The following is a 25,434-nucleotide window of genomic DNA, read 5'->3' as shown; positions in this document are numbered from 1 at the left end:
TGCTTATTTTGTGCAAAAATCTTTTATGTAGCACCTTTAATGAATGCCTTCTGGCAATCCAAAAGCACTGCACCTACTGATTCTCTTCATCAATCCTACTTATTATAATCCTTGCAAATTTTTCAAACTTGATTTCCCTTTCACAAAACAGTGTTGAATATGCTTGATTCCATTGAGCTTTTCTAAATGTTTGTTTATTCTATTTAGATCGCTCAGTCCATTTATTCCTTAGTAATAAACTATAGCATTTTAGGAGAAAGTGAAGACTGCAGATGCTGGAGCATCAGAGTTGATAAAGCGTGGAACTGGAAAATGCATAACAGGTCACGTGGCGTCTGAGGAGCAAGAGAGTCACTTTTTCTAGTGCCACACTTTGTATCAACACTGTAGTATTTTCTCAATGCCAGATATTGTGCTTTGCTTATTTCTGCCTGGTTACCTGCTTTCTGTCTCCCTCCTTTCTTGAATTGGAGTGTCAGGTGAGTAGTTTTCCCATCTGTGGGGGAATCTCTAGGAATGGGTGAGTTCTGGAATATTTCGACCATTGTCTCTACTGTCATTGCATCTACTTCCTTAAAACCCTTGGGTACAGGCCATCAGGTCCCAGTGACTTGGCTTCCTTTAGCCCCATTGATTTGTTAAATGCTTTGGCCCACATGATAGCACCTATTACAAGATCTTTCTTTCCATTAGCACCTTGCTTATCTGTCATCTTTGGATGTTTGTAATATTGTGCAGATTGGTACAAAATGGTAATTTCAGTTATCTGTCATTTCTGATTCCCATTTTTAATTGCCCACTCATATCTAAAAATGTCCTTACTTTAGCTACTGTTTTTATGGATCTGTTGAAGTTCTTGCTGTTTAGTTTTATATTTCTTGCCAATCTTTTTTTCATCATTCGTTTCTCCCATTCTGTTCAGTTTTTAGTCTGGTTTCGAGAATATTCCCAATCCTTAGGGTGATTACTTTTCACCACTTTGGATGCCTTCATCTTTGGTTTGATACTGTCCTTGACTGCCTTGTTAACATTAGGTGGTTCATGCTTTTCATTGAGTGCTATCTTTTTGACTGGAATAAACTTTTGTCTAAATGTCTGTCATTGCTGATCCACTTAGACTAATTTCCCAATGCTGCTCTGGGAGCAGCTCTTTCTTCATACCTCTGTAATTAATTTTATTTAATTTGAGGACACGGTTTTCAGACCTGAGTACCTGTCCCTCAAGCTGAGTTTGAAGTTCTTTTTATTTTGTGACTGCTGCCACCTAAAAGATCCTTAACTATGAATTCTCTTATTAATCCTCATACAGTACAATGCTAACCTAAAATAGCTTGTTCATGGGTAGATGCTATCATGTACTGTTCAAAGAAACAATCCTTGATGCATTTTTCAAATTTGCCTTCCATATTGCCGCTCTCCTCTGATTTGTCCACCCAATACGCAGTTAAAAAGCACCCATTACAATTGTAGTGCCTTTGATACTCATCTCAATATTCCCAGATTTATATTTTGTGCTATAGTGCGACAACTCACATCCATGGTTTCTTTCCCTTGCTATTCTTATTTCCACTCAAACTGATTTCACGTCACAGTCTAATTCCCCTACACCTCTAGTCGCCACTGCATTGACAAACACTTAATTAACAATGCTATCCTATCTCTTTTACCCAATCTTACGGAGCTTCAAGTACATTTGAATATTGAGTTCCCAGTCTTGGTCACCCTACAGCCATGTTTCTCTTCCTATTAATACAATTTATTTCTGTTTTATGCTGTAAGCTCATATAGCTTGTTACAAATGCTGCAAAAGTTCAGGTACAGATCCTTGAAGTTTTGGATTTTTAATCATTATTACTTATTCCGTATTGAATTTCTGCTACACTTTTATGCACTTTTTTCCTTCTTGATATATTTTGATTATCACTTGCCTCTTCTCTACCCTACATCTCTGCTCTCTCATTTCCCTTTGATTTTCATGACTTCCTTCACAATCTATTGTGCTGTTTACAACACTTGCTGGATGATTCATTTGGCCACTGATCACAATGATTCATATGATGTCCATTCGAATGTAACAGCTCTTTTCCTCAGTACTGACACCTGTGTCTTATGAATTGGAACTATTTCTCCCATTCCAAGCTTTTTGAGCCTTGCATTTACCCCTCTAATTTTATTTACCCCTCTAATTTTATTTACCCTGCACGATTTGCACATAGCTTAGATAGTGATCGTAAATTATTACCTTTGTGGTTCTGCTTTTTTATTTAGCCCCAAGTTGCTTATAAACCCTTGACAGGACCTCTGTTAATTCTGCCTATGTTGGTGCTTATCTGAACCACTAGAGCTGGATCCTTCCCTCCCAATCTAAGTTCCTCGCTCAAGGTCACAAGAGAGGTACCAATGTGCACTGCAATTCCTTTTAGTTCATCCTCCCCTTTAACATTCCTGATCCTTGCCCCAGAGTGGCAACATACTGTTCTCAATTCAACTCTGAGTGTAGTAACTCCCGACTCTCCTAACTATTGAATCTCCAATTGCTATTGCTCTTGTAATCGTTTCCATGCCCTTTGTACAGTTGGGTCAAGCATAACGCCATAATTTATGGCTGCAGATCAGATCACTTCCTAAGTATTCAGATTGATCCCTTTTGTTAACAAAACTAAACCTATTAGTGAATAGGAGGCAAAAGTGCATGTAAATGGAGTTGGATTACTGATTAGACATGATTATGAATAGTGACCAGACTTGAAGCTAAATGATCATGATAGACAACTCTTTCTTCATACCCCAGCTATGTTTCTCAGCTTTGGGAGGATATATCATAAGAATATGTCTAGTTTTGTTGATTGCGCCATAGTGGAAGGCTGTAAACTATACTGCATATTCACTCTGGAAAAACATGGGAGTGATTTATTCTAGAAGATGCGTTTCAAGTATAGACTTAATTGACCACTCGATCAAAAGACAAAGCTTCAACAGTTTTGGAAAACCAGGATAGGAATAAGACCAGAATAGGGAACTAGTGCTGCAGTTTTCCATTTCTTTTGACCTTCACTTTTAAAAGAAGGCAGATTTTAATCAAAGGCAATCCTTAGCAAGTTGAAGATTTTACATAATAATGAAGTACAGGAACCAGGTATACAACTTCTCATCATGAATACAGTAGCCTTTGCATTAGACTTCGTACTAATGTAATTGCTTTAAATGCTCTCTGCTTCCTATAATAAAACAGTAACTGCAAAAGTGTTTTAGCATGTCAGAGGTCATGAAAGGAGCTGCGTAAGTGTAAACCTAGGTTTTCAGGAACTGTCTCTTACATCACAAAAATATCCGGAATTTTTGGTTGTTGCTGGGCACTACAACTGGATCTTGCTTATAACAAGTTTGTACATATTCCATTGTTTCAAAAAGTCATTGATTGAGTGTTTGGCCTGGATTTTTCCCTGGCCAGATAATCTTTTCAGAAGCATAGTTGCGAGTTGGATTTGATTGGGGGGGGGGGGGGTGGCATTGTGAATGTGAATGTATCCATTATAACTGGAGAATTTGGAAATGTCAACTGCAGTTCAGTGAATGATTACTCAGGAAATGTTAGATTTTATTAAATGCCTAGCCTAACTCCCTATTGACTGTTAAATTGACTCCCAAATTGCCCATCTCACCTTCAACTGCATCTCCCCCAGACCTGACCTAACACCACCCTGCTGTCAAACCCGAAAACTCAATTCTAAGCCCAGGAACTGACATCCTCTCAACTGACCTATCCTGCACATTCTATCACTTAACTGGGCCCCTTGTACTTTTGTACCGTAACCTCCTGATAGCTTAAAGTCATGTTTAGTTTACATACTTGCCCTCTGCAGCTGTCAAGGTGGTTTTGTGTAATTTTGGACCTTTACATTTCACGATATGACGGCTGACTGCTGTGGAAAAGGGTCTTATTTTGCTTTCCTCTGATGAGGGACCTATTGGAATAGATGTATAGCTTAGCATTCCTGAAGGAGCCCTGATTGGAATCTTCAGTCAGAAAAAGAGATCTTTTGTGATGTAAGAAGACTGAAAAGATGGTCAGTGAGAGATTGGAATATCTTCCTCCGAAGATCTAATCCTTCTCTAATGCAAATCAGCTTATTTAAAAAAACATGTTGTCTGGATGAATTGTGAATACGGTGATACAAGTAATCAGTGACTATCACTTACATAATACTTGCACACAGATTAGAGGAATTGTGATACTATTTTTGTACCTGGAATCTATTTTGGGGCAGCACAGTACCAGGACCTGGGTTTGATTTCGGCCATCAGTGTCTGTTTATTTGGAGTTTGCACATTCTTTGTGAGTGTACAGGTTTTCTTCTCCAGTACAAAGATGTGCAGATTGGTGGATTGGCAATGTAAAATTGCCCCATAGTGTTCGGGGTTGTGTAGTCGAGGTGGGCTAGCTGTTGTAAATGTCAGGGTCACAGGGATAGGCTGGGAGGAGGAATGGTCTTCAGAGGGTCAGTGAAAGCTCAATGGGCTGAATGTCCACTATCTGTACTATAGGGCTTCATTGATTCTATTTACGGGTTAATTGATGTGGTTAGGTTTAAAAAAATTGAAAAATGTTACTCACGTTTTTCTAGTAACAGTGATTTTGCAATGACCTCTTTCCCAGGCTAGTCAAATAGGACTTAATTTTGCAAGTGAAGAAGAGGCAAGAAGATTCAAGTTTGCAGTCAATGACATAATTGGAAGACGCCAAAGAAGAACTGGTGTGTACTGTGGTTGTTGTGTTTTCTGTGTATTTTAATGATGTGCGTAATTTGCTTTGGCAGCTATTCACTGCTTTTTAACTTGTAGCTTCAATTGCCCTAAATTGTTTTTTTTATTGGCGAGGGGAGAGGCAGGATGTCCATTAGCTTCATCAGGAGATATACTGTAGTGACTTATTGATTGGCCATTAGTATGAATCGAGCTTCCTTCATGTTTTAAAGTCTTACTTGCAATTTCAGTTTTTTATTTTTGATATTAGATGGTAAAATTATGGTAAAATTATCACAAGAACCAAACCACCAAAGATACTTCTATTTTTGACAATTTCAGATCCATTGAAAAATATCTGATTATTAAAGTAACATTTCAAACCAATATTTATCCTTCTCTGCCAGTTTCATTCAGCTCCTTGCCTTCAAAATAACTTTCTCTTTACAAGCTGTTTACAAATTATAGACTGAATTAGGTTACGGTAATGTCTCAGAATAGAATAAGATTAACTTGAGTAACGCAGTATATAGATGAGCTCAGTGTTAGCACTGCAGCCTCATAGCGCCAGGGCCAAGTTCAATTCCAGCTTTGGGCAACTGTCTGTGTGGAGTTTGCACATTCTCCCCATTTCTGCGTGGGTTTCCTCAGGATGCTGTGGTTTCCTCCCAGTCCAAAGTTGTCCACGTAAGGTGGATTAGTCATGCTGAATTCCACATCGTGTCCAGGATGTGTAGGTTAGTTGGATTAGCCATGGGAAATACAGGGTTTCTGGATGGGGTGGGGGAGTGAGTCTGGGTGGGATGATCTTCGGAAAGTTGGTGTGGACTTTTGGACCAAATGGTCTGTTTCCACACTGTAGGGATTTTATGAATGCTATGAAAAAATTTACTATATTTTGGTGTAAGTATAGTGTATAGAGCTATCTATGAAAGTTAAGTTCATTTTAATCAAATTCCAACATATTTTTGTTCCAACAGAGAAAAGGCGAGAGCCGCCACCACTAAACGGTATGTATCTAGAATAGTTTCCAAAGCATCAATTGAAAGTTACAGCAACCTGTTGTGCATACTAGCAATCTGAAACAGATAAAATCAAAAGTGCTGAAAGCACAGTAATTGCAAATCAGCTGTCTCATGATGAATAGAAGTAACATTTCAGGTTGATGACATTTATCACAATCAAATAATATTGAGATGAATGGCTTTTTAACATGTCCAGAGCAAGGAAATGGAGGGGGTAGCTGGAAAGGAATAAATGCAAGGGATCTATGAAAGCATGAAAATCAGGTAATTTAGCAATCAAAGCAGGCTTTCTAACCTAAATGAGGTGCTTCATACCTACTGGACTTGGTGTTGAGTTCAACAGTTTCATGTCAAATAATTGATGGCTCATTCTTTGGGGAGGCAGCAGCTACTAAGGATTATCGGTGCATTTTGATCAATAATTTCTCCAGTGTCTACACATCACAGAACTTCACTTTTTGTTCCCTTCCTGCCCCTCTTGCCATCTAGCTTATTTAAAACTAGTTATATCTGTTTTCCTGTCTGCTGAAAGATGGTCAAACTGAAACATTGACTTTGTTTATGTTCACCTCAGATGCTGCCTGACCTGAATATTTTGTCACTTACATCTGTAATATTTTTAGAAAATTAGGCAAATAAGAACAAAGATTGGGTCCAAAACAGATGTAACTGTCTGCAGCACAGGAGAAAACACAAACTTTGGTAAAGGTAGGAAGACTGCAGTGGCTCAGTAGATCCCAAGGATGGAGATCAGCTTCCTGGGAGACCCAACACAAGCAATTAGCCTCTACTTTCAGTAAAATAGCTGACCTTCATTATCAGGATCTGCTAACTGAGAGAAAATGGGATTGGTGACTGAGATTTGAAGGCCAGAAGGGGGAAAGATGTCGATTAGGAAGATGAAGTGATATTCATCAAGTTTGTATTGAAATTATTTGACCCAGTTTAGTCCAAGATGGGAGTGAGGTGGAGAATTAAAATGGTGTGCAGCTGGAAGTTTGGGATCGGGGTTGCTTAGTGAAAAATATTTAAAAATAAATGTGGCCAATCTGTTTCATTTCCCTAAATTTACAAATGTCTAATGTAAGCAATGAATACAGTATACTGACTTTGAAGAAATAAAAGAAAAGTGCTGCTTAGTAATAGATATTAAAGATAATTAAAACTCAGAAGTTATTTCTATCACTAATTTTCCCTTTGATCCACGGGATAATACAGTCTGGTTTCAAAGAGACTTGCTGGATGTTCCAGCAGGAGCTAAGTTTGCAGATGTATGTGTGCTTCAGGTAAAGTCCTATGCTTCATAAAATTTAAATTGAACACTGAGCCAAAGGGATTAAAAGCTTGATTGAAGTGGGTAACTTCTAAAAAGCTCTCAGTGGACCTGGAAAGGAGGAAAGATAAAGCACAGTAGCCAGAGTAACAAATGGGCAATTTGTTGCATAGGGTCAATGTGATTTGGTTGTTGTCAATCAAGCAGAACTTCTTTGGCAACAGGCTATTAGAGTTGAATGTACTGATGTTTATGATGCATAGAGGAAGAAAGAAGAGCATTTGTAACAGTTGAATACAGGGTAACAAAGGAATGGATGACGATGTCAACTGCAAAGAGATAATATTACTGGAGGAAGAAATGTGCTTTTGCAATGGAGTGAATGTGTTTTTGGAAACTATCTCCAGGTTAGAAAGATGATGATGTTGCTAACTATCTCACTAGTGGAGAATCGCAAACATGAAGAGGATGAAATTACCATAGTCTCATGTATAGGTCGAATTTTGAAGATTTTGTTTTAAAAATTAGGGGGTCGACTAATATGCAGGCACGAGTTTTGAGGGGCTGAAACTCATGCTACACTTTTAACAATATTAACTTCTGGATGTATAGTGAACAAAATGCAATAAGTACCCATAGATTTCATACTGGTCTGAATGAATGAAATCAAAACGTGTTGTAGTAAACAAAGTGCAATAAGCAGAGTTATGTATGAATAATAATGCAATATAGTAAACAAAGAGTGATGAATCGTTCTGGTATAAATAAATTAATGCGATATAGTAGGGTTGACTTATACACTAGATATATGGAAAATACAAGATTTTTTGGCTAAAAATAAGGGATCTACTTATACATGAGATTGACCTGTACATGAGTATGTATAGTAAGCAATTTTCAAGGGAAATTTTCTAAGTCTTCAGCAAACAAGAGAGAGACAGAATACCCTGTTTAACACCACTACCATTGTCTTGTTTTTTGTTAGTTCCTGAGGTTCACTTTCTTGAGGATCAGCATTAACTTTAATTACTCTTAATCTTTACGAATTTTGTAAACTTATGATGATATTATAAATTACCTTTCTTTTGTATTCTGTTCTTTCACTCCTTATTTCATTAATTCTTTGCTGGTTCTTAGTATCTGTCTGATCTTCTGACATACCACTAAATTTTGTTGAGGCCAGACTGTAAATCACTGTACTGCCATTTCTTGTGGGTCTGTCCGGCCAGTGGGACAGGATGTCTCCAGAGAGGTTGGTGGTTAAAATATTATACCATGGAGTATGACTACTTCAGATGGTTGAGTGACTAGTCTTTAGGACAGCTCTCCTAATTTTTGCAAATGCTTCCCAGATGTTGGTGGGAGGACTTTGCAATCAATAGGACTTTAGTCCATTGTAATTTTCCAGTGCCTAGGTTGATGCCAGATGGCCTGTCCTGTTTCATTCCTTCCTTGAGACTGCAAGCGTGCAAAGCAGCCACTTAACCATCTCCTCCTTCGGGTTGTCTTCAGACTTGAAGTATCTGTGCAGTTTTTAGATTTGTAGATAATTGGAGGAATAAAACTGAGCCAAAGATCAATTAATTTTCGTCTCTTCAGTCAATCTGACTTGAACCAGTGTTTCTTGGTGGAACAATTATTAATGAAGCAGGAGAACTTGTGTAAGCATTGTTATCTGTTGTTACTTCTCCAGTTATATACATATAGATTAAAGGAACCTAACTTGTCATACAATATTAGCTACATGGTTGGGGTTTTAGTCTGCACTGATGCATTCTTAAAGGACAAACTGCAGTAAATGTGTTGTCAATGAAGCAGTTTATCAGAATTAACCCCTCTAACTCTTATAGGTATTGGTATATTCAATTCAAAAACATTCTTCAGCCGATTTTAATTTGGATGGCTGAAACCACCGTAGTTTTTCTGAGAGAGTCTTCCTGATTTGTTTTCTGCAATACAAGTTACTTCTGTACAGAACACATTATTAACTTACAAATTGCTATCAGAATTAAAAGTATTTGTGTCAAAGATCTAAAATGAATTTCAAAGGTGAAACTGGATAATGAACAAAAATAGGAGAATGGACGAGGGAACTGGTATTAGCTATTAAATTTTAAGATATTTTTGAAGGTGAGGTAACAAAGTAGAGTATCGTTTTTGCAGTATGTTTGAGTATATGGCCGTAATGAAGGCCCTATCATTTTAGGTGGATACTGCAAAGGAAGTCCAAATCTGAATGGAAAGTATTTAATATCATATAGGGATGAGGAACAAAGCAAAGATAGGAGGTTTCAAGACACAGAGGGTCATCTACAAGAATACAACTAAGCCATTCATGTGCTCCCAATCCCAGTTTACGTGAAAGAGTTGGCATAGTTCCTTGTTTCAATCAGCTTTTGTCACCAGTTCATTTAGAAGTATGCAGAGATGTCAAGCTTTTTTGAAAACTCCTGTGCAAAGATGCTAAAAGGTATTGTACACAATGGGAATTGAAATGTTCGAGATCCTGAGGAGTCTTGACAAAGTGTGTGAGGATAGGATACTGCTTAAGAATAAGGGTCACCCATGCAGACAGACGTGGAGAGACTCTGTCTCTGGAATTTTCTTTCTCAAAAGGTTGTGAAATCAAAGCTTTTGAATATTTTTAAGGCAAAGGTTGGTTGTTAATTCATAAGCGGGGGATGAAAAGTCATGGAGTAGGCAGATTGCAATGTAATCAGATCAACCATGGTCTTACTGAATGATAGAGTAGGTTTGAGGGTCCAAGTATGTTCATATTGTGTGTGTGTAATGAAGGTATTCAATTTGATACAGTGAATAAATTGACAAGTATTAAAGATGGGAGAAAACAATTATAGTAAAAAGAACTTATATTGGATGAGATTGAGTTTTTAGAATGTCATAACCCATTCTGGGTTGCATTTGGGAAGCTAGTAGGGAATGTGTGGAGTATTTGAACATGGATATGACAAAAGTGGATAAAGATATACACACAAGTGGAGATCAGATGTGAGTCAAAATTCATACAGCTGTAATTATTGTAAATGGACAGTCACAGAGATAAGAACTGTGGAGTTTACAGTTCAACTTGTAAGGCTGGAAACACAAATTACGTTCCTTAGACTCCTGGCTGATCAAGACTTCTTTCTTCAATCCTTCCCTCAGTGGTGCATATGTTTAGAGCCTGCACCTCATAAATTAAAAGAAGCTGGTTTGTGTGTGTGTGTTTTTGTAGCTTCAAGAAACAAGGAAGGTTAGTTAATTGTTTCTATTGTAGTGCAGTGCTGGGTTTTTTTGCATATCAGACTGTACTCTGTTTAGGTGTGATAGATAATCTTTTCAGTTCTTCAGAAGGTTTACATGGCAATGAATGAGGATCAGACCCCAGTACTTTGCCAGAGCATTTGACAGTTTCATTTGGGTTAATCACTGTCAGAACTTGGGTCATTCTAATTGTTAAGATAGTTCCTAAAATTTGGTAACAGTTGAATCATTCTTAATTTCTAATGGGTCAATAACTTAATTTGGTTTCTACAGGGCATACGTCAAAAGAAAGCTTGTAATTCTACAAACTCCCTTTCGTGTGATCTTTCATTGTTTCATGTGGCTTTAAAATCTAGTTCTAGGAGTTTGTTGAGTTGAAGTGTACTTTTCAGAGCTGTCTTCCATTTTGAATAATCTGGTCACTTCATAATTCCACATCCTCCCTTTTCACTTAATTCAAAATATCCTAATTTAAGATTGAAGAGCAAGTTGCATTTTATTTTTATTACTGTGTTGTGCTACGAATTTTGTTGTGCGGGTTTTACATTTGATATTCAGATGTTACTTCAATGTTTAGGTGAGTTAGTCTGAAAGAGCTAGAAGAGGTTGTATCCCAAATGTTGAAGCCTTTTAGCTTTAAATTGTTCTTCACAGTAATTTCTTCTAGAAATCAGATTTGTTTTACCTGCTGTAGACCGAAATATAAGCCACGTTCTTCTGCTTTGAATTCAAGGATCCAATTACCATGCTTGCTTAAAATGTTTGTACGTGCCAAGTAAATAAAAATCATTCTGACAATGTGGAGGGAAGAGAGATAATCATAATTAGGTTTATATACACCTGTCCAGCAATGGATGAGAAAAGAACAAAAATATCTGTGTTCCAGCATATTCTGCTTCTGCCATGCATGTGCTATAACTAAACGAGTTATAGAATGTAGAAAACCAGTAAGGTGCAAAGCCAATATTTTGTTTTCCTTTTAGGACCGTCTCTTCCTATGGCTACAGTTGACATTAAGAATCCAGAAATTACCAATGTTCGATACAATGCACAAGTTAACAATTTTGCATATGCCAAAGATAAGAAGAAAGTCAAAGGTAAAAAGAAGAAATTGACTAAGGCGGACATTGGCACACCAAGTAACTTCCAGTAAGCATTCTTGATTGTTTGGTAGTTTAGGTCACTTTCTTAAAAAATTTTTTCTGCACGTAAGGACGTAAAACAACGTCTGACCAGTGTAAACTATAATTGTTTTGCTTGCTGAAAATTTCAGATGGTAAAACAGAAACGAGGGAAGAAATTGCTTAGCTAATTCATGTTCTTAGCATTTGTTTTGTAAGCCTTCTCTATTATGCTTCAGATTTTCTATTTGTAAAATATTTTTAGCTCCACTTTTGTAAGATAATATATGACGTCTCATGTAATAAAGAACAGTGGATAGAGTTGCAGTTCAGAAAGTAAGTCTTAAAGAGCCAATGTGGTCAATAACTGAAAAGGCTTGCAGATAGTAACTGTATTTTTAGGATGGACCTAATACTGTGCCTAGGTTTTTGCTCCAAATGTAAGTAGATGTACAACACTATAAAAATAAAAATAGTTTCAGTAAGTCATTGAGCTCTGCTTGCAAATGCAACATTCACAAGACTTTTTTGAACAAGTTGAGGTTGTACCACTACAATTTTTGTCTTTACATGCTTCACTATTGCATCATTACTGCAAATCATCTGTGTTGTAAACACATTCAGATGTCATTTTATTATTTATTTTAAATGTTCTGTCATGTAGTAAATGGTGTATAGAAGACACATTATTCTCATGTATTTATGATTGTTGTATATCTAATTCAGACTGTGACGTTTCTCCATATAGTAGTTAAATGCCAACAGGATGTCACTATATCACAGTCTCCATAATGAAAAACTCAGAAGTATAATGATTAATGACATATTGCTATTTTCTTTAGCTTTCTGAGAAAGGTTATACTTATACTGAGTCTGACTACTGTAATTAAAAACACAAAATAATAACCATTCATATTAAAACGTCCAAATCAATACTTATCAAACTAGCTGATTTAGTTTTGACTTCCACAACTGTCTTTAAGTCTTGAGCTAAAGAATGGGGAAAAGAAATCGACAGTTTCCCTCATATGATTTCTATCCATTCTAACCTTACTGCTGGGATGCATCTGAGGATGCTACCTAAGGCAAGGTTGGTTTCAACTGTGATTGTCTATTGGCCATCAACAACAGGTGTGTCAGAATAACATGTGAGGAATAGCCTTTGGGAAAGGAACTTGACAACCACTATCTGTGAAATTTTAACAACCCTTCAGTAGTAAAGGAAAATAGGAGAAGGGGAAAATTAAAAGTAAAGAAATTATATTTAAAAGTTCAATTCAATTTGGATTGGTATTTTCCAACCTCTCTTTTTTAAAACAAAAATGGTCTCTATCAAAAGATACTTGTATGTACATTGTAGATTTCAATATGATTCATATACTTTCCATTTACAGGCATATAGGACATGTTGGCTGGGACCCAAATACAGGTTTTGATGTAAGTAAAATATTCAAGTTGTAAATCAAATTTTAAATACTCTGGAGCCTTCACTTACCTAAATATGAAGTATTATTGTCACGGTCTCAACTATAAACTATTATGCTATAAATAGGAGCATTTGTTTTATGCCCTTGTTTGCATGTGTGGTCATAGGCTTGCACGATTCTCTGTTCATGGAGCAAGCAGATGTAGAAGTCAGTCCTCTCTGACCTGCTTCCTACTGGGATTGTAGAGTTACTGTACCTCAAAATACTTTGTCATGCTAGGAATTTGGTGATGTTGGATGTAGGTTGCCAATTCACTAATCATTAAAACAGGGATTTTTCACCCTCACCTTGACCTCCTTCCACCTATTGCATTTCCAACACCCCTCCCCCAAGTCCCTCCTCCCTACCTTTTATCTTAGCCTGCTGGACACACTTTCCTCATTCCTGAAGAAGGGCTCATGCCCGAAACGTCAATTCTCCTGCTCCTTGGATGCTGCCTGACCTGCTGCGCTTTTCCAGCAACACATTTTCAAATCTTTCCAAATGCTCAAGCTTCTGGTTATAATTAATTATCTTAAATTGAGGGACAGCACCCTTAATAATTTTTATTTTATAGAAAATGAGATACACCTGTTTGTACTTTGAAGTAAGTTACTTAAGTGTGTTATTTCCTTTGGCAGCAAGTATTCACAACACTTCTGCTCTTGTGTTCAAATCTAAAAATATAAGAGGACTCAACTTACCCATAAATTTACAGAACAGCAAACTGAGGCAACTGCAGCAGTGAATATACTTGCAAATGAATATCCATCAGAAGTGAACATTTTCTTGCCAGTAACAAGTATTCTTAGGATATGTGCCAGAGGCAGAGTAAAACAACTCTGCTAGTTTTAGAAACAGCCTTGCTTTCCAGCAACGCTGTGCTCTTCTCCACCCCCCCCCCCCCCCCCCCCCCCCCCAACCAACGCACGCATCTTTATAGCCTCTCAGTTCCTGTATATTCTTAAGGGTCTTTTCAGAATACAGATTATAGTTTGTGATTACTAACTGAAATGTGATGATGCCTATCTAATTATATTGAAGTGTCTTGCCACTGAGCAATACCTAATGTCTCTTCTAAAGGCTAGATTTAAACACTAACCGTTGCCTAACATGGTATTGTGATCGGCTGCATGTGAAGTGGAGTAAATTCATTTTGAAGGGTAGCACAGCGGCTCAGTGGTTATCACTGCTGCTTCATAGCCTTGGATGACTATATGGTGTTTGCACATTCTCCCTGTGTCTGTGAGAGTTTCCTTCAGGTGCCCTGGTTTCCTCCCACAGCCCAAAGATGTGCAGGGTAGGTGAATTAACCATGGGAAACGCAAGGTTACAGGGATTGGGGGGTGGGGGGGTCGCTGTATCTGGGTGAGATGCTGTACAATTGGTGTGAACCTGATGAGCCAAAAGGCCTGCTTCCATGCTGTAGGGATTCTCTGATTTTGACTTCTGTATTTGTGTTGAGTCTAAGTGCCTAAATACCCACATTCCTCCTACTTACAGCTGAATAATCTGGATCCTGAGTTGAAGCATCTATTTGACATGTGTGGGATTTCTGAGTCACAGCTAAAGGACAAAGAAACATCAAAGATCATTTATGATTTTATAGAGAAAAAAGGAGGAGTTGAAGCTGTGAAGAATGAGTTGCGTAGACAGGGTAAGTTAAATACCATTTTCAACATATTTTCAAGGCTGTAGCTCGTTGACCACCTTCAGTGTTTGCCAGTGTTTGAGACTGACCAACAGTGGTATATCACTAATCGTTGGACTGGAATTTCACTTTATATAGTTAGCACAGTCCTCACATCAGATTTTCTGCCATATAATAGTTATATTTTTCAGGGGAGATAGTGCTTGGCTTCTCTTCTTATCTAAGCTTTTTACTTGATTCTTAACTGACCTGTACGCAATGCGTTGATTTCAATCATGTTAGATTTGAACACTCTCTTTTGTCTTTAATCTACCTGCCAAGTGTCTCTCAAATTCTTCTCTTGGCTTTGAAAGTGATAAAGCATTGCATCATATCTTATTTCCATTTTATACAAATTAACATATGTAATTTGTTTAATTTAACTGTGGACCAGCAAATAAATATATTTGTAAATACTGAACAAGTGTAACATTTCCTTTCCTGCAGCAGCATTTGTGTGAGATATCTAAATGTGGGTAGTTTTTTTACCACCCCCTCAAGGAGCTGGATTGAAGCTATCCATGCATAGGACACCTACAGGCATCAGAGAGATGATGCTATCACACCGAAGAACCAATTAGATTCCAGCTCCTTAACATGAAATGTTAGTGTTGACTCTATTGCATCATATACTTTTCTCAAATTTAGCATTTCAAACTTGATGCAAATGTTCTGACAGTTCTAACTTAGGAGTTTTAGGGTAAATTTAAAAAAAAATTACATTCAGCTTCTGAGGGCTTTATGAGTTTGCCATTGTTCTATATTGTAATTTATAGCCCCATAATGCCTATGCCAGTTTTCTTTTGATCTGCTTCGTTGAATTATTTTTAAGGGCAAAGAAAATTTACAGCCCAGGAACAGGCCCTTTGGCCCTCCAAGCCTGAGCCGATCCAAATGTACAGTCTAAACCTGTCAGGCAATTCCTAAGTATCTGTATCCTACTCATGCATCTGTCCAGACGCATCATAAATGAGTCTACCACCTCTGCTGGTAACGCGTTCCAGATGCCCACCACCCTCTGTGTGAAATACTTGCCGCATATGTCCCCCTTAAACCTTCCACCTCTCACCTTGAAAGCGTGACCTCTCGTTATTGAATCCTTCACCCTGGGGAAATAGTTAGTCTCTATCCATGCTGTCTATACCTTTCATAATTTTGTTAACGTCAATCAGGTTCCCCCCCCCCCCAATCTCCTTTTTTCTAATGAAAATAATCCTAACCTACTCAACCTCTCTTCATAGCTAGCATCTTCCGTACCAGGCGACATCCTTGTAAACCTTCTCTGCACCCTTTCCAAAGCGTCCTTTTGGTAATGTGGCAATCAGAACTGTACACAGTATTCTAAATGTGGCCGAACCAATGTCTTGTACAAAGTTAACATGACTCGTCAGCTCTTATACTAAGTACCCCGTCCAATGAAGGTAAGCATTCTTTATGCCTTCTTGACCACTCTATCCACCTGTGCAGGTACCTTCAGGGTACAATGGACCTGCACTCCCAGATCTCTCTGCCCATCAACTTTTCGCAAGGTTCTTCCATTCATTGTATAATTCGCTCTAGAATTAGTCTTGCCTAAATGCATCACCTCACATTTGTCTGGATTGAAATCCATCTATCACTTTTCTGCCCAACTCTCCAGTCTGTCTATAATCCTCCTATATTCCTTGACAGTCTCTTATGCTTTCTGCTACTCCACCACTCTTCGTGTCATCTGCAAACTTGCTGATCATACCAACAGTGCACTCTTCCAGATCATTTATGTATATTACAAACAACAGTGGCCCCAACACTGACCCTTGTGGAACACCACTGGTCACCTTTCTCCATTTTGAGAAGCTCCCTTCAACTACTACTCTGTCTCTTGTTGCTCAACCGGTTTTTTATCCACCTAGCTAGAACACCCTGCACACCATGTGACTGCACTTTCTCCAATAGTCTAACATGGGGAACCTTATCAAAAGCCTTACTAAAGTCCATGTATATGACATCAACAGCCCTTCCTTCATTTAATAACTTGGTCACTTCCTCAAAGAACTCTCAAGTTGGTAAGGCATGATCTCCCCTGCAGAACATCATGTTGTCTATCGATGATAAGCCCATTCTTTTCGGAATATAAATAGATCCTATCCCTCAGTACTCTTTCCAGCAACTTTCCCAGCACCAACATCAGGCTCACAGGTCTGTAGTTACCTGGAATATCCCTACTACCCTCCTTGTCCAGGGGGACAACATGAGCAACCTTCCAGTCCTCCGGCACCCCACCTGTATTTAAGGATGCCACAAAGATATCTGTCAGGGCCCCAGCTATTTCCTCACTCCCCTCCCTCAGCAACTCGGATAGATCCCATCCAGTCCTGGGGATCTGTCCACCTTAATGACCTCTAGGTTACCCAACACATCTACCTTACTTATGTCAACACGATCCAGACTAATCAAACTTCTGTTTCTAATCTCAAGATTCATCATGTTCTTATCTCATTTTTATATTTTCATATTAATTTGAAATTTCTACCTTAATTTGTTTTCTAGTTTCGTTCAGATTATTAAGTCTTCTGCCTAAATGTCCACTTGGTGAACTATTACATATTAGATCTGTAGATATTTCTATAAAGGAAAACTGCATGAAATATGTTGTCTATTTACAAGAACAATTCCAAGTAAACATCACTGCTCAGAAATTTCCCCTTCCTTGTGGCCCGCTCCCGTCAAAGTCCCTCTGCTATATTCATCTACTTTCCATTTAAAAAGATAATATTTTTTTCCTTCAAGTTACTTATTTTTCTTGTAATTTCTCTCCTTAGTCTCTGACAACTTAGTGACAAAAGATCAATATTTCATTCACCCAAACTGAAGAAGTCAATTTTGTTTGTAAACCCAATCTGAATTCTGAACATTACTCTGTTTTTGCCACTTCACTAATAATTAATCCTATTATCTCAAGGCACTCCTAATAATTAAACTCCTATTTCTAAAGGAACTATGCTTTAGATTTTATCACTTTCAGTATTTTTTTTTACAATTATACATGCACAGGTGCTCTAATTCTTGGCAGTTAGTTACCTTGTTTACATTTGTCATTATGTCTTTGTTCTCTGTCTGTTTCTGTGTATTATAAACTCAAAATGAAAATGCTATCTCTGTATAAACATTAATGTTCCAAGGACTATTATTTGGAACCTTTAGATCTTTGCACATGTGCATTCTGTCTTTCCTTTAAATTTTAAGTTTCAATTTCTTATTTTCAACTCAAAAGATATTCAATACTTTTTCAGCATCTGTCTGTCCACGTCAGTAAACCTTCCACTTCGAAGTTCTTAAAGCCATTTTCACTGTTTGCCAAATCTCTTACATGTGGATCATCAAATTTCAAAATTACGTTTCCTGCATAAAGCACTTTTTAAAGTGAGAAATGTGTTTGTATTTCCATTATAAATTTTTGCAAGTATTATTTAACATTTTAGTACTATATAATTGTAGATATTGTACTGTAAAAAAGAGGACTGGTAGCCAAAACTTGCCAGCAATGCTTGGATCCTGTGGAAGAATCTGTTTTCAATAAAGGAACAATTAGAGCAGCAATTATAACATTTAAATTCACTGCAAAAGTAAAGAGGTGAAGAAGAATAAATGCAAATGTGGTGATCTCAAAAAGGGGAATCTCTGCAAAGTAAGAGGATCTGTTCAAAGTTAATTGTTTGGAAAAGTTTAAACAGGTTTTTCGAGGAGAAATCTTGAAAATAAGAGGTACATAATTAAAAAGAACAAGGAGAGTATGAATAAATAGCAAGTAAATGGAATACGAAACCTATCTGTAACAGAAAGTTATGCCAAAACTATAACCTTCCTCATCGATATCTGTCCATATTTTCCACAACATTTTATATATCTGAACTTATAATGGAAACTGTTCTTATGTAAACTGATCTTGGCATATCTGCACATTTGCTTTTGTGATGACAAGATATTACCATTACAGTGTGTTTACCTTCTAATGGAAATTATTTATAAGTGTAAATTCAAGAAATTATATATTCTAAGTATAAGTTTCACAATAGCATTTATAGCTTGAAATGGAGAGCATTTAATCCAAATGTTTTAAATAGCTATATTTTGTCTCAACTTCGGAGTTCAAAGCTGCAAGATGGGCTAACACTAAATTAACTTAATATAGAAATTATACTAGATAGAGTTAAAACATTTAAGGAAAAAAATGTCTAGCAGGTAGTATTAAAGGAAATCATATTGCTTTTGTAACAACTTTACAAATAAAACTTAAATAGGGAAGGATTCCATCTAGAATGAAGTGAAAAGTCTTTTTGAGGTGGTTAAACATTTTCTTTTTACCTCCAGGTTCAATACCTTTTGGAATTCTGAAATACCTATTTTTTTTATTTACAAAATAAATGGGAGGCAGTGAGAAAAGTGGCTATAGAGTTTGAAAGATAGTTGACAGACATGAAATAAAAATGTGGGTGGGTGTTGTGCCTTAAATTTTAAAAGGGTTAGAAGTGGTTTGCCCAATAATCCATTCTGTTTGCATTTTTGTTCTCAGCAATTTAACATTCCAGTGCTTTCCTAGGCATCAAAACACTTCACTCCCAGAATATTATAAAGCTCCTTCAAAGCCGCCATTGTCCTAACCATTACTAAATCCTCTTTGTTGCTCCCCTCATTCCTGTTGATTCCAGTATGTACTCAATTTCATCAGTAGAAATAATCTACCACTGTCTGATTTTCACAACCATCAAAAATTTTGAATTATATGTTAACTATCCTTCATTATTTTTCTATTACATTAAAAAGACCTTTCATGCCTTTCTTCTTTTTAGTGGATCTTTATAGCTTTTCCATTGTTATAATATCTTTCCCTATGGAGTGCCCACACTGCATATCGAAGAATTATGTTCTTCATCATGCTAACATGAGTTAGAGATTTGAGATGACAATGTTGTTCATTTCTGACTTGTGCACCTTTCAAGGATTTTTTTTAAACTTGGTGCATGGAATTAAACTAAATTAGCTGGCTCATGTCATATGCATTGAATTTCCTTGCTTTTATATCCAGTGCTTTATTATGTAAATCCCCTCTGTATGGTAACCTTTTTAAAGATCAATTTATCAACAGTTGTAGGTCTCTTGCATGGTTGGCATATGTTTGTTTGCTAAAAAAACGTACTTCACATTTCTCCATATTGAGTGCATCTGTCCCCCTCTGCCCACTTCCTCCCCCTGTTTGTCTTTTTTACAAATTACCATGTCCCTTAATATAATGACATGAACCATTTTTGTGCCTACTTCAAAATCCATTCCACAACAGAAAGTAAGCATAATGTCAGCATAAGTTCCTGGGCTATAAACTAAGCACATTTTGTAGGGTTATGCACAAGTGAGGTAAAAAGCCTATTTTTTTTCTCGAGGAAATGACATTTACTGTCCTCAAGTCATAGTCACAGAAATGTATTGCATGGAAACAGACCCTTTGGTCCAACCCGTCCATACTGACCAGATATCCCAACCCAATCTATTGAAAATTCAAGATTATTTCAGCTAACTTTTTTTTTAATTTTACTTCAGTATTCTGGAATCCATACTATCTATACCATTTTGATATTTAGCACCAACTGCTTTTTAATGTTATGTTTAAATACTTCTAGTGGCTCAAGTATAAAATAAAAATTTTGTTTTTACCCTTTCTTGTTTTGATTTTCAGGTTCACCACAATGGTTTGGTAGGTTTTTGATCAAAAGCATGTTTGCTTGAAGTTTCCTTTTACTGATCAAAACTTAGCACGAAATCTGTGTGAAAGGAATGCACTAACAGTTGGGTTTCATTTTTGAACACTGCTACTTTTTGGCCTTTAACATTTTGATATTAAATCCTGCAATTTATTTTTCAAATTGCACAATGATTTGCTTTATTAATTAGTGTAGTTGAGAACAACTTTTTATCCAATATATTTGGTATTGCACCTCCTTTTTTAACAAACAAAGGTTCCCTTTACAGAAGATATTTTTGGAAATATTATACTACGATGTATTTGAAGCCTATGGAAATTTGAGCACAAACAAATTCTGCCTGTTTAGTACGCTACAGTTTAATTCCAAACTAACCATTTTTACTGTATGAAGACGAAATGGAATTGTACATAGAGTTGAGAACATGTTCTCCACCCAAGATCATTGTTAGTGAATTTGATGCTCGTGATACAGTGGCTTGAGCTTGTGGAGGGGTTAACGAATTACTTTTTGATCTCCCATTCTGCTGAATGAAGTCCTGTATTCAAAAGTTGCATGCAAAACTGCCAGACATAAATGATGTCTGGCTTAGTATTTTTAAAAATGTGTTTGTAGAATGTGGGTGTCTCTTCCATCATTTTAGTGTCGGATTCACCCTTGGGTAATTTTAGAGTAATCTGCAAATGAAACCAGGGTTTGATCTGTTTGTGCTCCTAGAGAATCATTATCTATCTGTGAATCAGTATAATTTTGAACAAGTTAGTTCCTTTGTCATATTCCTATTCCATCTATGACTTTACTGATGTTGGAAAAGAGAAAAGTTGTTGTTTTGTAACAGCAGTTTGATCCTTAGAAGGCAGAATCTGAATTCAGAACTGAAAATTTTGATCAGTCTGTAGATCTTGGTGGTTGTTGACTCTCCGTTCTTTTGGGGAAAAAAAAAGCTTTTGTTGTGTAGATTTATTGTACATGTTGCACAAGTTCAGAATGGTATGTTGGTAGGACTCCCTTTGTTCGTAGTCAGGAATATCTAGCAAGCAGGATCCAATTTAATGCTCAATTTTATTTGATTAAATGTGATCAGTATTATAGACATTTCATGCATTTCCGTATGTTTTCTGCTGGCTGTGTGAACATTGTATCTAAATTGCTGTTCAGATCCCTGTGCAATGTAAAGACCATTTTATTGAAACTCTCAAAAATCAAATCTGTACAGATAAAATAATTAACGAGTTTTAATTGTAGCTCATCCCTGTTTTAATTGTAAGAAGTATAGAGCACACATTAAACTCAGTCAGATTTTCTATTCAAGACTTCACAATTTAGGTCAGGATTATTGAAATCCCTGTTTCCACACCACTGCTAATAGAATATAATGTCTCTTTCACCATTTAGGCTGAAAAAGGCCATTTTACTTGTTCCACAGATATTACTGCTGATGTCAGGTTTATTTTGTTAACAGCATTTGATGTGGAGTGCCTCTTACATGTTTACTGTTGAAATTTGCCTAACCTTTGATATTTTTGACAGATCTGGTTTGACAGCAAGCATAAATGTCATGACTCATGTCTTGGACTCTTCCTAAATTGCTGCTACTACGAATAGTTCCTACAGTTTCTGCAGAATATTTTAATAACTTGAAAAAAAGGATTTACTTCTAGACTGTTTGTTCTTTGCAATCTCTTCCATTAAAATGTATAAACTGTAGGATAGAAAGGGCTGAGATGTTATGAAGGTCAAGAACTTAAGCACTAGGCTGAAGTAGAAATATTATACAAGGAGGTCCTGACACAAGATCAGATAAATTTCTGTGGCATAAAAGGTGTGCCATAATTTTAGATTTTCGTAACATATTTAGTTAGATGAGAGTCATTTTGTCTAAGTCTCTTATATTGTTAATTCACAATGTTGAGACCTTCATATTTCAATCAAACCACAAACTACTTATTGGACTTCATTAGGTTTTTCACTTGATTAAGACTTTTTATGTATTAAAAGCTATTTAGATGTAAATTAAAATAGTCTAAAATCCATCTATCCTGCTGTTATATCCTTGAGAATATCATGTTCTTATTTGAATATAAACTTCTATATCTGATTCTTTATTCTTGGCCTTCTCTTCCTTTCTTAAAACACTTGTAATAGTTCAGTCTGCTCTACCACACTCCCTGTACAATCTGATCACACCTAGTAAACATATTACCAGTTAAGTCAGAGTTCTAGAATTATACAATGCAAATATTAATTTTTGAATCATTTTATGAAGAAGTAGCAGGTGTTATGTGCAACATGAAACTTTTAGGCAGGTCTATGAATTCACTTCATATGACAACTGATAAACAGTTGGGACAAGCTTGCATTCTGAATGAATCTGTGATTGGCTGTATGGTCAGTAAATTTAATCATATTGTATAACGCTTATTAGGCCATGGGATGTCAGGAACTTATCATTTTAAGATGGCCATCCGTAGATACAAATATAACTTTGTCAAAAATAGCTGAAATTTTATGATTTTAATTATAATAATCGTAGTTTGTATTGGATTAAATGAAAATTAAACTTCATGAAATCCATTTTAAATGTAGTTTGCTACCTTGATTTTCTTTTGTGATGATCAGAGGCCTTTGACTAAATATTCTTTGTTTTACTTTTTTGTAATTCTATTTAAATTCCTTTATTATTCGTGTATTCAAACTGTTTCTTTCCTTCCTTCCTTCCTCAGCTCCACCACCACCACCACCTCCACCTTCTAGAGGAGGACCACCACCCCCCCCACCTCCACATAGTTCAGGACCCCCTCCTCCTCCTCCAGTTCGTGGGCGTGGTGCACCACCACCTCCGCCCCCATCAAGAGCCCCATCAGCAGCTCCTTCAGCAGCTCCCCCACCACCTCCACCTTCCAGGCCAGGAGTAGGAGCACCACCCCCACCGCCAAGTAGGTTATACCCTCCCCCTCCCCCTCCACCAGTCCCATCCGGTCCTCCACCACTACCGCCTCCAGCTCATCCTGTTCCTGGAGGTCCAGGAGCTGCTGGGCCCCCACCACCACCTCCACCTCCACCACCTGGCCCTCCACCACCTGGCCCTCCTCCACTCCCTGCTACAGCCACTGAAAATGATCATTTTCCTTCACCTACTGGCAACAAATCAGCTCTGCTGGATCAAATCCGTGAAGGCACTCAGTTGAAGAAAGTTGAACAAAGCAATCGGCCGGTGTCTTCCTCAGGAAGGGATGCACTATTAGACCAGATAAGGCAGGGTATACAGCTTAAGACTGTAAGTAATTTTTATTTATGATCAGATCATTTAAGTTGTGACTTATACTTGAAGTTATATTTTGTGCTTAACATACTGGAATAAAATAGAACTTGATTTTTTTTGCTGCAAATATACATTGGTCATATTCGACTTTAAGGTATTAGTACTTTGAATTAAATCTTGTCATCTAGCATTTAACTAATGCAATCTATTATGAATGAGCTTTGATAATGCTGTAATTTGAAGCGGTGAACTCACTTGAGAGAGACTGAATGCTCTTCTAACTTTCCAGCACATTTTTTGGTTCTCTTGCTGACTTAAGAATGTCAACCGTCATTTTGGCACAGGAGGAGGAGGCAGCCATTCAGCCCATCGAGTTTATAAGCTCCAGGTCAAAGATTCATTGAATTCAATGAATACGTTTTTGTTTGCTATTGGAATTTGCATTGCAGGTCATGCCAGTTATGAAATAAAACTGTAGCTATCATATTAACCAAGTTCCTACTGTGTTGTATATTTACATTTTGAGTAATGATATGTCATTTCCTATAGGTAAATGACCAAGATTCTTCTTCTCCTTCAACGCCTACACCAACAGCAGGAATTGTAGGAGCACTGATGGAAGTGATGCAGAAAAGGAGTAAAGCCATTCACTCTTCAGGTAAGGTTTTTAATTGGTCATTATTATTCAATGAATCCCAGACATCCAACTTTTAAATACCAGTTTTTCAAAAATGCATGTGATTTGAAGGACTATCTCTGGCAGTACCTGCTGTTATTGCTACAAACAAGCAAAAGGCCTTTGAGAGTAACTTTGTTTCCTGGGTTTGAAATTAACATTTCGTTAAGCATCCAAGAAAAATATTTTACTGCAGCAGACTGCTAAAGTTGCATTCAACCAATATATTAGTACATGATGTTACCACAAATATTAGCTTGTGAGCACACAGAATCATTCAGATATTTTGTATGTCCAGTCTGAGATATTTGTGCAGAAGTGAAGGTGTTTTATATGCTGAAATCCAGATGTGCTGCACCTTGGTGGTGCGACTTGGCCTGGTTGTGTTTTGGGACACCTGGGTCATAGAACTATGGCCATTTAAAGACCTTAGAATAAAATGATTTGGAGATGCTGATGAAGGAGCAGCGCTCTGAAAGCTAGTGCTTCCAAATAAACCCGTTGGACTATAACCTGGTGTTGTGTGATTTCGAACTTAGATTAAAATGACGTGCTAGCTTCAGCAAAGTTCAAACAAAGCATTTTTATTTTGCCCTACTGATCTCTATCAGGCAGCACATTTTGTAGATGAACTGATTTTGACTGAACCTTCACACTCTGGTGGTGATACTTTCCTCCCGACAGATGCCAAGACAGACCATCACCACCTCCACTCAAACAACTATAGAGGTGTGACCTTTGCCAATTCATATCTTATCATCTTACCCTATGCTAGAATTTATTTTTAAGCACCTAATAAAAACCTTGGTTGACCACTGCTCCAATCTGTGATATCCTCCCTTCTTCTCCCCACTTGATCTACATAAAGGCGTACCTCTTATCTTGGTATTGTCAGTCCCTATCAGCAGGACTTTATTGTTTAGCTTTTTCCACTGAATTAACTGTCCTCTGTCCTCCCTAAACATCTCCAATCATATAAACTGTTCTACCCATTCTCATGTTGGTTCTACCATTTTGGGTAGCCTTTTTACTGTGGTGTTCTGAATTTCCAACCGTAGTCACACATTCTTCACTGACATTTCTGTTGCCTTGTCAACTCTATTTTTATTTGGCTTTCACCCAAAGAAGAAACCAACTGAAATTATTAATTTATTCAACAACTCTCACTCCCAATCTTGC

General features: G+C 37.1%; 1 protein-coding gene across 1 annotated transcript in view; it reads left to right on the top strand.

Moving 5' to 3' along the window:
- LOC132824983 (actin nucleation-promoting factor WASL-like) overlaps window positions 1-25,434 on the top strand; it is a 78,295-nt gene that overhangs the window by 45,530 nt on the left and 7,331 nt on the right. Inside the window, exons 4-10 of the mRNA XM_060839931.1 lie at window positions 4,658-4,754; window positions 5,724-5,753; window positions 11,289-11,454; window positions 12,821-12,863; window positions 14,396-14,549; window positions 23,041-23,594; window positions 24,129-24,237. Of these exons, the coding sequence (XP_060695914.1) occupies window positions 4,658-4,754; window positions 5,724-5,753; window positions 11,289-11,454; window positions 12,821-12,863; window positions 14,396-14,549; window positions 23,041-23,594; window positions 24,129-24,237 (1,153 nt within the window). The remainder of the gene's footprint in view (window positions 1-4,657; window positions 4,755-5,723; window positions 5,754-11,288; window positions 11,455-12,820; window positions 12,864-14,395; window positions 14,550-23,040; window positions 23,595-24,128; window positions 24,238-25,434) is intronic.

This window comes from Hemiscyllium ocellatum, chromosome 19, assembly GCF_020745735.1.
Source record: "Hemiscyllium ocellatum isolate sHemOce1 chromosome 19, sHemOce1.pat.X.cur, whole genome shotgun sequence".
Taxonomy (NCBI): Eukaryota; Metazoa; Chordata; class Chondrichthyes; order Orectolobiformes; family Hemiscylliidae; genus Hemiscyllium; species Hemiscyllium ocellatum.
Note: the sequence above shows the minus strand (reverse complement) of the source record. Positions and strands in the feature narration are given on the sequence as shown.